Consider the following 16,498-nt stretch of genomic DNA (forward strand, 5'->3'; position numbering starts at 1 on the left):
ATTGCTTCATATTTCTCCCCCCGGTAATTGTTCCCGTGACATATAATGGAGACGGCCACTCCCCTCACCTGCGTCACCGCAGCTCAGACCCCTCACCTGCGTCACCACAGCTCGGACCCCACACCTGTGGACCTAATATGTTATTTATCTCGCAGGTCAGAAGATTCTCGGAAGCATTTTTCTACACTGAACATGAAAAACCGACTGCTCTGACTTTTCAGGAAAACCTGTAAGTTGGTTGATACATAAATGTGATGAGTATCAGAGCGCCTCGTCTACATGATCCGTGGCAGGGTTCACCAAAAAACACCAACCAGAGTAAAAAGGGGTGTGTCTGAAGGCGTGGCTATCACAGCATGCGACTCTACCCCTAATTTTTCACCTGAACAGGTGTGAATAAACTGGCACCAGGCTGTTACCATTCTTATATTGTGTTCTAGGTCTTCTTGTATTAAAGTACCAGGCGCTAATACCTCCTGTATTGTGCCGCCAGCCATACTGGAGCACTAGCTACTGACACTATGCAAATGCACATGTGGCTCAAGGGCTACTTGCAACCTACTAAGGTGACCCAGGATCAAAGTGAGACAAGGGGGTGTGGTCAGGGGCGGGGCTTATCACGTTTGATTTTACCTCCATTGTTATAAAAAGTACAGGGGCGGTTCAAAAAAAGACCGGGAGCAAATTCTGCAGCATTTCTGCACCAAAAAAAGGTCAAAAGATGTATAATTGCTACGGATTTTGACTGGAAATCAGCCGTGCACCTGCAGCCAATTTCATACTATGCGGCGCTCCCCTCACCTCCTCTGTAGGCTTCCCACTGTCAGTGCTCCCTGACATCCGGCTCCCAATGGCCTGTAGTGGCCTCACCTGAGCAGCATCACCTAAGCAGGCTGCAGAGATGTGGAAGCCGGGGAGTGCTGATAGCGGGAAGCCTTCGGAGGAGGTGAGGGGGAGCGCCGCATAGTATGAAATCCGCTGTGGATATTTGTACCAATGGTACAGATTCTGATAGTTTTTTTAGATGCAGAATTTGCTGCAGAAATTCCACAGCATTTCCGCCATCTGTGAGCATACCCTAGATCAGCTTGAGAAATGCTGCCACGTGCAAAATGGTCTCAGTAGTAATAGTATCCCCTATACCAGCCCCAGCAATAATAGTGACCCCCCCCAACAGTAGCCCCAATAGTGTTATTGCTCCCCTACACCAGCCCCAGCAATAATAGTGACCCCAATAGTAGCCACAGTAGAATTAGCGCCCCTCTATACCAGCCCCAGCAATAATAGTAACCCCCACAGTATCCCCAATAGTATTAGCGCTCCCCTATACCAGCCCCAGCAATAATAATGACTCCCATACTGGTCCAGTAGTAATAGTGCTCCCCTATTCCAGCTCCAGCAATAATAATGACCCCTCACAGTAGCCCCAGTAGTTATAGTGATCCCACATAGCATCCTTAGTAGTAATAGTGACCCCCTACAGTAGCCCCAGAAATAAAAGTGAACCCCCGACAGTAGCCCCAATAGTATTACGCTCCCCTAAGACCCATGTACTTACCCTCCTCTGCGCCGCTGCTCCTCTCAGCGCTGTTGGCGTAAGTGTGTGCATCCACTGCAGCGCCTCCTCCCCTCTGCTCTCCTCTCTTGCAGAACCAAAGAGGAGAGGTCAGGGGAGGAGGCGAGAAAGATCCCGGTTGCACACACTGCCGTCAGTGTGTGCATCCGGCCGTGGCGCAGCAGAGTTATTACCAACTGGGGAACTGCGGCACTCCAGCTAGTAATCACTTTAATCGTGACCCAATATCTAAAAGGACCCTTACCTTAAAGGGTTTATAACAAAATTAACTTTTATTCACGGGATAGGTAATAAAAGTTTGATCATGGAGGTTTTACCGCTGAGACCCCAGTGAACCTGAGAACGTGGATCCCGTGTCTCCCTCTTCTTTTCACTGCAAAGATGCTTCTCTGACCTGCAGGGACATTGTATTCATTTCAATGGGGCTGATGGAAATAGCCCAGCACTTGTACTCCGCTATCTCCACCAGCCTAAGGGTGACTACGCACTGCAGTTCTTTTACACTGCGAAATTCGCTGCATTTTTTGTTCTCCAGGGGTCTATGGGGCTTGTTAATGTTAAAATCACGATGGCGCAAAATCGCGATTTACCAGAAAAAAATGCAGCAAATTCGTAAACACTAGTGGGTAGTCACCCTTATTGAAAAGTAATGGAGTGGCATTGTGTAGGTGTGATTGCCGCTACATTCAATCACCTCCTCTCTGCGGGAAGTGCAGTAAGGCCACAATGAGGAGGAGCTGGACACGGGATCACACCGGTGAGACCCCCACAAATCCGACTTCTATCGTCTCTATTAAAGTGGCCAGTTAGTGTATAACGCCCCATCAAGGATTGAAGGACTGATTTCTCTTTACAATTCTTTGACTTTTATGACCTTTTTCAGGATTCAAGGTCACAATAACCTCTCAGCAGATGTCAGGAGTTCGGAGTACTTCACCAGCATGCCTCCTCTACCTGTTGAATGTCTGGACATTGATGGAGACTGGAACTCTCTTCCCATTATCTTTGAAGACCGATATGTGGAAAGCCCCAAAAAAGGTGAAAATGTATTTTTTTTTTTTTTTTTGCATTTTCTTGATTGTAGTTTCAGAACCCATTGATGGAATCCAATAACTTTTTTTTTTTTTTAAAAAGGCATATTTATGTTAAAAATAGTCCTAATCTAGCCTAATTATACAATACAAATCAATGAAAAGGAAATCCCAGCTTTAGCACATACAGTCTATGGAGTGGTAATGGGCAAGGACTGATTCTTCCTTCTGTATATCATATTGAGTATAGTAATAAGGTCGTCTGCTGAACAGATAATTACTTTAGTTAAATATGCTAAAGTTGTTATTTCAACAATGGGACTAGCCAGGGGCGTAACTTGGGACGAGGCGGGTGGGGCATATGCCCTGGGTGTTGGGTAATAAGAGAAGACCTACAAGCCAAGCTTTTAAATGCAAGGCTTGTAAAGCTAACTTAAAGGGGATGTCCAGTTGTAAACTATTGATGGCTTATCCTTAGGATAGGCGGTAGATCAGCAGGGAACTGCTGCCTGAGACCCCTACTGATCAGCTCTTCACCAGGCCTGTGTACTAATGTACTAAGCTGATTTTTGCAGGAAGGAGACAGCTCCGTTCTCACTGCAGTGTCCGGGCTTGGTATTGTGGGCCAAGTTCCCTTTCACTTCAGTGCTTGTATTACCAAGCCTGGACACTGCAGTAGGAATTTAGCTTCTTGCTTCCTGCAGAAATCAGCTTGGTACACAAGATTACCTGCCCAGAGGAAAGCCGATCAGCGGGAGCCCAGAATGTAGAACCCCGCCGATCTACTGTTGATGGCTTATCTTAAGGATAGGCCATCAATGGTTTACAAGTGGACACCCCACCTTAATTGTTACTTTGGGTGTACAATAACCTATCTATGACTCTGAGCTACTTACCAGGTAGGACTGATTATTAAAATACTGTAATTGGGTAGTATCCATTGGTCAGTCACAAGAGAATGCCTACAAGTGTCCCTTCTTCCCTTTTCATATGACGTAGCTCAGCAGTAGAAACAGCCTAGTTGTTCCTTTACATGGCACAATGCTCCTTTACATGGCAGCTTACAGTGCCTCCCAGCAGAGCCATAGGCACTCCATATGCTGCCATATTGCTCCGCTGTGAGGCACTGTAAGCTGCCATGTAAAGGAACATTGTACATTTTTTCCTCTTGGATTCATAGAGATTCCTCCCAAAAATAAGCATTTGGAGAAGCATGTAGAACCGTATGAGTCCATATAATTTTATGGTTGCCATTCTACAGACCCTTACCGTAAAGACCTGTAATAAAGTCACTAGGATATGCCACAGCTCACTAATTGGAGGGGTCCAACTGCCTCTCCCGCCGCTGAGAATGAGTGCATCGCAGACATGCTTAACGGAATCAAATATTTATAGCATATTTGCAGAATATGCATTGAAAGTCAGATATGGGGAGGGTCCCACATCTCCAACCTCTCTACTTTTGGACCTCACTGCCCCCAGCCCACTTGTATGAGGATGCTGGGGGTTGTCTGTATTGCAGAAGCAGCTGAGCGGGATTCGCTATGCTATTTCTCAAATTACCATAGAAGTCAACAAGTGTTGGCGAACAGCATAGCAAAAGATCTACAATGCTTCTATACATCTCGCATTTCAGAAACAGTGTAGCTTACTGTTCTATGCTCTTTATGTAACTTTCAGCTGCTCTCGGCTGTGTCCATTCTCTTAACCATCTTGTACAAAGTGATGTTCTCATCGTGGGTATGTTTAACTGAAGTGGAAAGATTCCTTTAAGCGCTCCTCTCCTTTCAAAGATTTACCCTGCAAAGAAGTGCTTAGAGCCAATTGCTGTGTAGAGGACTATAGCACAACCCTATTCACTTGAAGTCTGACCCCGCTGCTGCAACAAGCTGGAGTCAGCAGAGAGTAGCTTGAGTGGTTACACCAAACCTGTCCTTGTTACGGTGGTTGATACTCTGCCCATAAATGGCGGCTCGTGCAGCTGGCAGATTGCAAAAGGGCCCTAGTTGGGGCAACCGGTAGTTAGGGTATGTCCGATGTGCCAGTGCCTTTTAGTGTTGTGTGACAATAAAATAAATAGTTCCAAGTGCTTCAGTGGAACCGGAGGCACACAGTTTACTTGTAGCTTGGAAAACAGGTGAAAATCCAGTACAGACAACCATATACAATTACTTCCAAATTCTTGCCAGGAGACAGAAAGCAAGGTAGCCAAGCTATGTTATCTGGCAGTTAGTCTTAGGACATTATTCATTGAAGAATGGAGAGAACAGGGCAGCCTCTCTTGTAGACACTCTGACTTCTGACTGAACAGGGACAGATTATGCTCATGGTTCTGGTGGCTGCTTTCCTACCCGCTAAAAAGGACACCTTTCCTGGCTATGTTCCTTCAGGACAAGGTTGCTGAAGACTGTGGATGACTCCCTCTCTGTCCTGCTGTTCACCCCTCTGAGTGACTTCATGGCTAGATTCCCCCCATAGCTGGACTCCGAGCCTAGACCAGACATTCCCACGGCCTGGGCTATCTTGGACCCCTAGCTGTCTCTCTCCTCTCATTCTTTCCACCTCTTCTCTTACTTTTTCCTTTTCTCCTTTTATACCAACCCCTCTAAACAATCCAGATAGAAGTGAAATCTACTTGACCAATCCTGGTAGAAGATGAGAGATTATGGACAAGTCACAGAGTGGGTTACGGTGAATTGTGCTCAGTCATACCCAGGTTAGACAGAGAAGACACCAGACATTGAACTTTGGTTGACCCAGACATGGCCAATATACACAAGTTACTACAATTGACAGTACACACAGACATACATACACACCACATGAGGTAGCTAATAAAGTGATGTAGCTTGGATACCAGATGTGATATGGGCGGGCATGGAGGCTCTAGAACCCTGTTGTACCGCTTCTAGCTTAGATACAAGATGTGTTACAGGCAGACATGTAGGCTCTAGTACCCTGTTGTACTGCCTCTAGCTTGGATAGAAGATGGGATACGGTCGAAAATGGAGGCTCTAGTACCCTGTTGTACCGCCTCTAGCTTGCATACAAGATGTGATACAGGCGAGCATGGAGGCTTGTAAACCTCGTGTAAACCATGCTGCTGACATGCATAAAATCTGTGAACAGCGGTGAACAAGCTGCTCCATGTCAGTGCTGCGGGCAGAGTGCTGCCACGGCTCTCATAGGAGCCGATGTTCAGCACCATGGACAGCAGCGCAGCAGGGAGCTGACCGGTGAGTCGGCACTCGCTGTCCTATCTTTTTTATCAGCTCAGATTCTGCGCTGGTAAAAAAGCATCCATGTGAGCGCTTCCATAGCAACCTATTGGTTGTTATAGAAGTATGGTTTACACGCTGTTGTAACAGTGTGTAAACAACGCTTGTCTGAACGAGGCCTTAGGCTGATGCCACACCACCGTATTGGGCATACATGTTTGCATCCATAATATGTGTGATTGTAACGATGATATAAGTAAGTGATTACAATATCAGAGTGAAAGGATCATTTATTGGGGAAAATTGACCCCTTGTACGGAGGCTCTAGTACCCTGTTGCACCACCTCTAGCTTGGATACAAGATGTAATATGGGAAGGGAAGGAGGCTCTAGTACCCTGTTGCACCACCTGTAGCTTAGATACAAGATGTGATACACTGGGCATGGAGGCTCTAGTACCCTGTTGCAATGCCTGTAGCTTAGATACAAGATGTGATACAGTGGGCATGGAGGCTGTACTACCCTGTTGGGCCACCTCTAGCTTGGATACTAGATATGATACGGGCGGCTATAAAGGCATACAGGTTCCACATAGTATCCTGCAGCATATCACTTCAAATGTGCTGTAACTGAGTCTCTAGATCATGCAAACTCGTAGGCTGTTGTAGTTGGTGTCCCAAATGGTCTAAAACATGTTCTATTGGTGATAAATCTGTCGACTGAGCAGCCACGGAAGTGTGACAATTTTGAGGAGGCATTGCTGTGACACTCTTATGTGCAACCGAGCAATAGCCTGCTGGAAAATGTCTTTTACAAATCCCGCCATGAGAGGAACACATGTGGCTGCAGGATGTCCTGAACATATCGCTGAGCTGTCATTGTCCCTCGTACCACAACTAGGGGTGACCATATGTTAATACAATGGTCCCTAAACCATCACACCAGCAGTGTGCCACTCCACAGCAAAGGCAGGATTGAGGCGCTCATCCCAAGGTCTCCAAACATGAACAAGACTGTCGTCAGTGTCCAAACTAAACTTGGATTTTTATCTGAAGACAGCCTTTTTCCATTCCATAGCAGCCCAGCTTGTCATTTACAACAACACTGCAAACAGAGGTGACAGTAGGTTTGTGTCAAAAGCAGTAGACATGGTGGACACCACGAGACCAAATATCCTTCAGCCAAACACCTGGAAATGGCTCCGACAGACACAGGGGTGTACCGATGGTGCCCCCTGTCTCTGGATGCCAGGCAACAAAATGGTTGGAGCTGCTCGTGCTTGTTAGACGATCCTCTCTACTGGTGATCTGTTAAGGACATCCTGAGCTTGGTCACCTTGTGTGTCCTCATGCATCCACTGGTCCCAACACCTCCTAACAGTCTGGTCAGACGCTCCTCTCTACTGGTGGTCTGTAAGGGGTCCTGAGCTCGGTCACCTTGTGTGTCCTCATGCATCCACTGGTTCCAACACCTCCTAACAGTCTGGTCAGACGCTCCTCTCTACTGGTGGTCTGTAGGGGGTCCTGAGTTCGGTCACCTTGTGTGTCCTCATGCATCCACTGGTCCCAACACCTCCTAACAGTCTGGTCAGACGCTTGTCTCTCCTGGTGGTCTGTCGGGGGGTCCTGAGCCTGGTCACCTTGTGTGTCCCCATCCACTGGTCCCAACACCTCCTAACAGTCTGGTCAGATAGTCTTCTCTACTGGTGGTCTGTAGGGGGCATCCTGAGCCCGGTCACCTTGTGTGCCCTCACACATCTACTGGTCCCAATACCCCCTAACAGTCTAGTCAGAATGGCCCAGGTGACAGTAAATTAGTCAATATGACCATCCAGCTTCTCACACCCCAATAATGCGCCCCTCTATGGTAACGGGGTGAAATCTCTTCTCTGCATCATAGAGGCATCTAATGGCCAACAAGCTCTACACAAGCGGAAGAAGAGGTCACTACATACAAGGGGCCCCCGAGAGCCTCTTATAGGACAAGGGGGAAACCACTTTTAGGACCTCAGTTGACAAGACTGTCTATCTAAACACAACTCTCATCATTTGCATATGTGCCTGAGATGGAACTGCAGGACGGGTTTTGCAGAAAAATTACAACTCTTTTTAGGGACTTGATTTCTTTTTGACAAAGTGTGTATTTTATAGCATTTGGTGCCTTCTTTTAAAAGGTTCCATAGTCTCTTTATGTGTGTGAAGTAACTTCTAGTAGCTCGGAGGCCCCAGGCAAGCTTAGCCTTTACTTAACCCTTTCAGGACCGCTGAACAACTATAAATATTGTGCGGTCCTGAAGGGTTTACAGATCGTGCTTGTGAGCCGAATCCACTCCATACCTGGTGGCTACCAGCTGTTTCTGATAGCTGACTGCTGCTAGTAACTACCTTGATCAAAGTTGACTGTGCATATAAACAGTGAGCAGAAGGAGGGACCTCTTCCCACACTCCATTGGCACCACCTGCAGAGGTGCCTATGGGCTTGCATGGCAGCCCGGAGCCTACTGGAAGCTCCAAGGGTTGCCACTCTTAGATGCCTATCAAGTCCTGCTCAAGGCAGGGCTTGAAAGGTAACAACAAAAATTTTTTGTATACTGCAATACAGATGTTTTGCAGTATATAGTACAAACAGTCAGATGATCGTAAGTTAAAGTCCTTTGTGGCGACTATATATGAATAAAAAACTTAATTGAATCTTTGTAAAAAGAGATTTAATAAAGTTTTTCTTAACGGTTGAAAAAAACAAAAACAGATTAAAACTAAAAGAAAAACACCCTTTTCCCATTTTCCCTATAGAAAAATGAAACCATTAAGAACCCCCCCCCCCCCCACATTTGGTATTGCTATGTACATAAAAGTCTGAACTATTAATATCACAATATTTATCCTGCACGAAGGCCATAAAAAAGGACACAATGCCAGAATAACAATTTATTTTTTTTCTTTTTAGAAGCTCAGCTTCCCAAAAATATGACTAAAAAGTGATTAAAAAGACGTTTCTCAACCTTTTAATAAAAAATATAGGTCTGTCTAAATAACATGAGCCCTCATAACCAGAGCAACGAAAAAATGAAAAAAAATGACGGCTCTCAGAATATGGCATCGGAAAGCAATTTTCGCTTTAGAAAAAATGTATTTACTTTTAAAAATAGAAAAACATTTTTAAAAACTATAGAAATTTGGTATTACCGTTATCGTACCGACTCCCAGAACAAAGTTCATCTTATTTTTACTGTACTGTGAACGCTGAAATTGCATTTTTTTTCCATTTCTTCCCACTTACAAATGTTGAGATGTTTTTCTATACATTACACGGTCCGTTAAATGGCAGCATTAAAAATACAACTCATCCCGAAAAAACAAGCCCTCCTACGGCTCTGTCAGGGGGAAAAGTGAAAAGTTATGGCTCTGGAAATGGGAGGACAAACAGATGCAAATAAAGCTGAACATCTTTTAATTGTTCCTGTATTTCGTCTTTGATATCTTGCAGGTGTCAAATGTTCGGAACCGGAAACTGAAAGGGAACAGGATTCTGAGAATCCATTAAACAATAACCCGAGCAATCATTTCATTCAGACTACCACGGTTCATGAAAATGCTTCTTTCGAGAAATCAAGTCCATGTATTGATATCCCAGACAGCATTGATACAGATCAGCCTCCAACGCCCAGCTTTCAAGGAACGACTGGAAACCAAGACGTCATGTCCGTCACGGACCTTAATTTATCAATGCAAAACATAGAGCAATTAGCTACTGAAGATCAAAGAGTTAAAGAGTCAGATGGCTTTAGGCACGATGAAGTAATGCCTGGTGAATTGGATTGTCATGTCCGTGTCTCATCTAATCAACAAGTGTCTACTTTAAATGTAGACAAAGGCCACCAGTCTATGCTAGAGTTGGATACTGTTCGGGATGACCCATCTTTTATTGCAATGCAAGAGCTTGGTGGGGACTGTAAGCCTGATCTATGTTCAGATACCAAAAGGTTACATCAAGGTGTTCACATACTTTCCAAAAGCAACAGCACCGAATTAATCAGCAGATCTTTGAAAAATGCCATTGTTGCAAAGAGTTTCCACGACAAGAATGATGAGTTTCCATTGATGTCTGGTGTCATCAAAAGGTCCTCTTCAGTCATATCAGACTCTGGAATTGAGAGTGAGCCAAGCTCTGTAGCATGGTGTGATATCCGAACCAGAAAAATGGACTTATCTTGTGATAAGCAACTTCTTCATCACTTGTCCAAGAAGCATGAAATGCATAGCAATTCCTTCGAAGCTGGAAAAACGGAAAGTAACACGAGTTTACCAAGCGGGATTCAGGCCTCTTTGAGTTCCATTAATTCTTTACCATTTGAAGAGGAGGAGCATGAGGTAGAGCTTTCAAAATTAACAAAGTCAGTTTCTGCACCACAAATCAGCAGTCCAGAGGAGTCAATAGATGATTCCTTGTCCAAAAATGTGGTGAATGAAGATGATCAAGAGGAAGTTTCCGCAAAGAGCTACAACGTCGAGAGGACTGATGTAATAGGGTCATCAGGAACTCTTACTACAACGGTTGAGTCGTCATTAGTAGAAATTGAGGTTCAAGGTTTAATATCCAATTCCAATAGTAGTTTGGAGAACTTATACTTGGAGGCTGATAAACTTGGGTTTAATGAAGATGACCTCTATGGGCCATCAATTCTGTGCAATCCAAACATCCAGGAGAATGAATGTTTCTCTGAATGCCTAAGTAAAGTACCCGGAGTGTTAAACTCAACAAGCTTTGCAATAGCCTCCATATTGGAAGGAGATACTGTCCACAATGATACCTCCATAATGTCTCCATTCAAAGAAAACATGGATGAATTCCCATTTTTGCATGAGATTGAACTCACAGAGGACTCAAGTAGTGATCAGTTGTTTGATTCAGGTTCCGATCACGAGTTATGTGAAGCGGATCAAAAAAATAAAGCAAATAGGAGTGCCTGTACATCTGTATCTGAGTCAAACTCGGGGGGGTCAACAGTTATTGCAATGGATGGAAGACGTGGCGTTGAAATGGTTAATCTATCAGTATCTTGCACGGCCACTTGTTTACCTTTTTCTTCGATACAAAAAGACTCTCCTGTGATTCCTGGGTTTTCTGCTAAACAAGTGTTATTCCCGATAACGAGACAACCTTTGGGATCTTTTGGGGTTATTTCTGAAGATCCATCTGATACGAATGAAGAGAATAATGAAAGAATGTTCAGGTGAGATACAGAATGACTTTGTTCCTTAAAGGGGTTGTCCAGATGTAAACTATTTATGGCCTATTTTTAGTATAGGCCATTAACAATAGATTGGTGAGGGTCTTCTGCCTGGGACCCTAACGATCCGCTGTAAGCTGGGTCTTAGTGCTCATGTATTGTGCTGAGTTCTGTAGGAAGTTGACAGCTTCATTCTCACCGCAGTGCTGAGTGTTAAGTAATTTTTAAAGAAAAACGGTGTTAAACCCTTAGCTTACCCTCCATATTCACCAGATTTTGCATTGTGTGGCTTTTTTTTACTAGTACTTTGAGAAAAAGAAATAAAATTTCCCAACTTCACGTTGTTCGTATGACTTAGCCATCACAAAATAGGTGAAAAACTGATCAACTTGTTGAAAAAAACCCCAAACACAGCATTCTCCAACAACCGCTTCAGAAGGGCTCTGCAAACATTCACCTAGCAACAGGAACTTGTACTAGTAACAGCTCGCCCACCAGAAGAAGACCCCTGTTTCTTTTGGGTACCCCCATGTATATGTAATCTAGGCATAGAAGACTATTTAAAGGGGTTGTGCCAAGTTATAATGTTATCGCCTATTCACAGGATAGGACTATTTAAAGGGGTTGTGTCAAATTATAATGTTATTCCTTATCCATAGGACAGGGAATAACTTTTTTTTATTGGTAGAGGTCGGACCACTGAATCTCCACCAGTTCTAAAATTGAGGTCCTGAAGGACCTCACAGGAATGGAATAGAGGTGCTGTATGCGCTGCTCCATTCATTTCAATGGGAGTCCCCGAGATTGCCAAGCATTTCTACTTGGCAATTTCCTATGATCGTGCATTTGATAGGAATTGAATGACAGAGCATGCACGACTTCCACTCCATTTATAAGGGGACCTTCAGGACTGGTGGGGGCTCCTACTGTCGTACCCCCACTGATCATTAACCCAGTGAATAGGGGCTAACTTTAGAACTTTGCACAACCCCTGTCACAGCACAGCTATTAGATGTCCAACTGAAATGGTGCCTGTGGATACTTTTGCACCCATTGAATACCCCTCCTCATTCAAATATGTATGCTAAATGACTCTCTTTTCATTGACTTTTGGTTGCTTGTAGGAGATTCTTATGCAACCACATCATGACCCGAGTAAGTTTAGTCGCGTTGCATATAACTTAAACCCCATTTAGTTATAGTAAACTAAATACTTTTGCAGCAGTGACTCCAGACACAGGGCATATGTTGAGGAACTGGGAGGCTAGAGTGGTCACTTGTCACAGTGGCACTTATCAGGCTCCCTCCTGGAGGGACACACACAGCCTCAGCCAGCGCAAGGCTGGGCCTCTTCTGGAAACTCCTAGGAGAGGGATGGCCAATAAACATAAGAACAGGAGATAAGGTTGTCACGGGTGACGCCACCGTTCCGTTACCCACCGGAATGACTCTCGGCTGTAAATAAAGTAGGCACAGACTGTGTAATGTAGCTCAGGTTCTTGGGAATGGTCAGGGCCTAGCAAAACTTTACTTGATAAACGTGATACAAGGCACAAATGCAAAAGACAGCTGTGCCGGAAAAACAGCAGATTGGAGGTTAGGGAGAAAACACTGGATGACAATGGTCCTGCAGGCCAAGTTATCTGACAGGAACCATTCCTGGAAGAGGAACTCTCCACAGGAGGATAGGGTAGGGTTACTCCACAGACACTCTTGGGTATAGTACCTCTGCACGGTGATCTCAGTCTTCTCACTTCACGCTTATTCTCAAACTCTCTCTCTTACTTCCCTCACTTTCTTTCTATGGACTCTCAGGAACCGCTCCTTTTCTTCCATCTCTTCAGCACATGAGGGTTAAAGGTACCCCCATGTGGCTGGCACTCCACTCCTCTCTACTGTTAAAGAAGATGAACGGACTCTCTCCCCTGACTGAATCTCTAACTCCTACCACAGCCAAATCACTCATACTTATAATCTCTCACAGACCACATGAAAGGACATAAATTGATACATTTGCCGACATCTCACAGTCTTATGCAAAGATTAACCTCTCACTTGCTGCAGCTGTGCAATACACATAACAGGAGACTAGACAATTTGCACAGTGCATCTACACAAAAGACATTACATGTATGACATTTATGGGGGGGCCAGGAATAGACATTCTGGGCCACTACACTTTGACCAGGAGATTGGATTAAAGATCTTTCTATCAAAAAAGACCCTTTCTATAAAACAACAATTAACATTTTGACACCTCAAGAAATTCCCAACCAAAAACCCAAGTAGGGCTGACAACTACTCTAACAACAAATCTGAACAGAAACAATGAGATAAGAGGACGGGACAATCCTTGGCGTTACAAAATGCCTGGCAACAATCTGGCCACACTGATTTATCCCCATCCATAAACCTGCTTGTAGACACCAAGAACACCTGCAAATGCCATTTGTTAAACAACAACCTGGTCTTAATGGATAATATCCTATGGAGCCCCCAACGTAGAGCCAGACAGGTTAGACCACAACAATAAATCATTGGCGATGCATACCAACGATGCTTCTCAAGTACTATTTTACCAACTTCAAGGACTCCCCCAGGAGCTGCCATGAAAAGTACAGATACAAACATCTACAGCTACAACTAAGGCAGAGAAACCCCGGTAGACCACAACACTAATGCAAAAAACTGAATAAAACCTATTGCAACCAGGTGTGCGGGAATGCTGAGGGAAATGCTTCTCATGTGCAGCGTCCCAGGAGCGGGCCCACAGCCAAGGAGATAGCGTGGTAGATTGAGGCCTTATCACAGGGCTCTACATCTCCTCCCCTGGGGGTAGCACGGGACCCGTCCAAGTTACTGCTGGGGGAATTTCACAGGGTAACCCAAGTAGCAGTTTCCTTAAAGGTCTTTTTGTTACTCATGACGCCACCATTCCATCCTCTGCGGTGAATCCAAATGTTGTTAATAAAGAGTCCACACACAGGGATAACATTTCAGAGCAGAACCAGGAATGGTCGGTTAAGCTTGTTTACTTGTTCCAACGATTAACAGTCTAAACAATTTAGACAAGCCATCAGGACACTGGTGCAAACACATTAGTGGTGTGACAGGGAGGAATCACAGGATGACAGATGAGTCCACAGTCCAAGTAATCTGTGGGGTTCTGTTCCCGGCCACTCTCCTTCTCTCTTTCTCCACCTCTCTACCGGTCAACACTCACATTTAGGGAAGGGCACTCAGCACTGCATGGCAGCTTCTCTCACTCTCTCAGTCCACCAGGTCAATAGCAGGAGGGCCTGGGTGAATTGGGCCCAGGGCATACACAAGGCAATCAATCAGCTTCTTCCATTCTGGGGCTCCACACAAGAGAAGGCACAGTCTCTCCTACTCAACAGAAGTTCCCTGCTTCCACTCCTAGGCTCTCTCAGACTAACTGGTATAGACTCAGTCTCTCTTGCAGAACTCCTTACAAAACTTCTCTCTTGCATACACCTTGCAATCGCACATATATATAACATGGTCACATGACGCATAACAAGATACATTTTCCAGATGTAACCCAGACAGTAACCCATTCAGTGCTGCAGAGGTGCAATATACATCACATTCATGCAACATAGAGGACACCGACAAAACATAGACACAAGACAAATGTATTCATGCTTATGGAGGGGCCCCGTTAACTCTGGGCCACTACACATGCACTGGTTGGGGCGGTAGATGTGAAATTGTTTAAACCCCTCTAAACCCACCTACTTTTACATAGAAACAATTATCAATCAACTAATAAAGGTGGAGGGTTAATTCCAGTCCACCGCCTCCATTCACAGTAAACAGACAGTTGTCCATAAACGATACTGCCTGTTTACACGGGCCGATTCGTTGTTCAGTTTTCTGTGTATAGATAACGGAACAACAAACGAGAAAGTAATGAATTCTTGTCATTTAGTCGGGGCATGCATTTACGCCGGAAGCAGCAATCAGAACAATTTATCGGTCCATGTAATGTAGACCTCCCTCATCGCAGTGGCAGTCTGGCCTGTACTTGAGGAACTAGTATTACCCTCCTTATTTGTGGTAAAGAGAGGAACGTCTTAACATGGGAAAACTTATTAAGACCTTCAAGAGAATAAGAATGAGCTTGCAGTACCATTCCAGGCCTCCGCACAGTGTAGGGAGCTGTGCTAGCTCCACTGCACCGAGGCTTCTGCAAACAGCTGGTCAGTGGGGGTGTCAGAAATCGGACCCTCACGAACCTGACATTGATCTATCTTAAGGACAGATTGTCAGTATAAAAGTTCTAGAATACACCTCTGAAAGTAAGATCCTGGCTAACAGAAAGTGGCTTTGCTTCCATAAACAAGCTGTTAATAAGTCTGTTTTCTAGTTTTTATCAGGCTAAAGAAAAGTTTAGAAAACATCTGAAATTCGAAGGTTTCCTGTACAGCGAGCTCTCTGCCCTGGCTTCTGATATACCGTACTTTCCCCCGGAGGAGGAGGAACATCTGGAAGACGGAATCCACCTGGTAGTCTGTGTGCATGGACTGGACGGTAATACAACTGGGACTGCAGTGATAGGTGTTGAAAAAGAGTTTATTTCACCCCCCTAAGGACGTAGCCTATGTTTTTATTCATATCGTGTGTGTGTATATATATATTTTTTTCCATTGGTATAGCTACATGAGGGCTTATTTTTTGCAGAACAAGTTGTATTTTTTATCAGTGGTACCATTTGTTGTTCCACATCATTTACTGGAAAACTTTTTAAAACTCCCAAGTGGAGTAAAATGGGAAGAAAATGCAATTCTGCCATCTTCTTCTGAATGGGATCATACACATGAGCGGTTTTTTTTCACACATTGGAGCACAAAAAAATCATGGCATGTCCTATCTTTGGGCGTGCCCCCACATCGCCCAGTGTTTCAATGGTAAAGCATTGCGCCGTGTGCCCGGTGCACATGAGTGTGATGCAATGTTTCCTATTGAAAGCAATGGGAAACACTCCGTGATCCTCCGCCGCAGCTGTCAGCCACGCTGGAGGAACGCTACTTCCCCGAAGTGATGCGAGGCGGATTTAACACAAAAACACCTTGCATCCATGAAAAAAATCGCATGTTGGCGAGTGCGATATTGGGCTGAGTTTCACGACACAATATCCCACTCACCATGTGAAATTAGCATAAGTGTTCATTGTGAAAAAGAGAGCTGGAAAGAGACTGGTCGCCTGACTGTCAGCTGGAGGAGAGCTGCAGCATTGTGACAACTGAGCCGCTGATGCAGCGCTGCTGTGTCCAAGTGCAGGAAAGGTGTCTACCTAGCAAATCCTGCTAGTGAGTCACTCAGCTTGTGCCCCGGTGCCCCCTGTGTGTTCCTCTATGTCAGTGGTTCTCATCGTGGGCGGTATTGCCCTCTGGGGGGCGCGTTTACTTTTCAAGGGAATA

General features: G+C 44.9%; 1 protein-coding gene across 1 annotated transcript in view; it reads left to right on the top strand.

Moving 5' to 3' along the window:
- The window catches only part of FAM135B (family with sequence similarity 135 member B), a 205,691-nt gene that overhangs the window by 155,133 nt on the left and 34,060 nt on the right, over positions 1-16,498 (top strand). The window contains exons 11-14 of the mRNA XM_066578914.1: positions 156-229; positions 2,460-2,614; positions 9,311-11,057; positions 15,445-15,608. Of these exons, the coding sequence (XP_066435011.1) occupies positions 156-229; positions 2,460-2,614; positions 9,311-11,057; positions 15,445-15,608 (2,140 nt within the window). The remainder of the gene's footprint in view (positions 1-155; positions 230-2,459; positions 2,615-9,310; positions 11,058-15,444; positions 15,609-16,498) is intronic.

Source organism: Eleutherodactylus coqui, chromosome 9, assembly GCF_035609145.1.
Source record: "Eleutherodactylus coqui strain aEleCoq1 chromosome 9, aEleCoq1.hap1, whole genome shotgun sequence".
Lineage (NCBI taxonomy): Eukaryota > Metazoa > Chordata > Amphibia > Anura > Eleutherodactylidae > Eleutherodactylus > Eleutherodactylus coqui.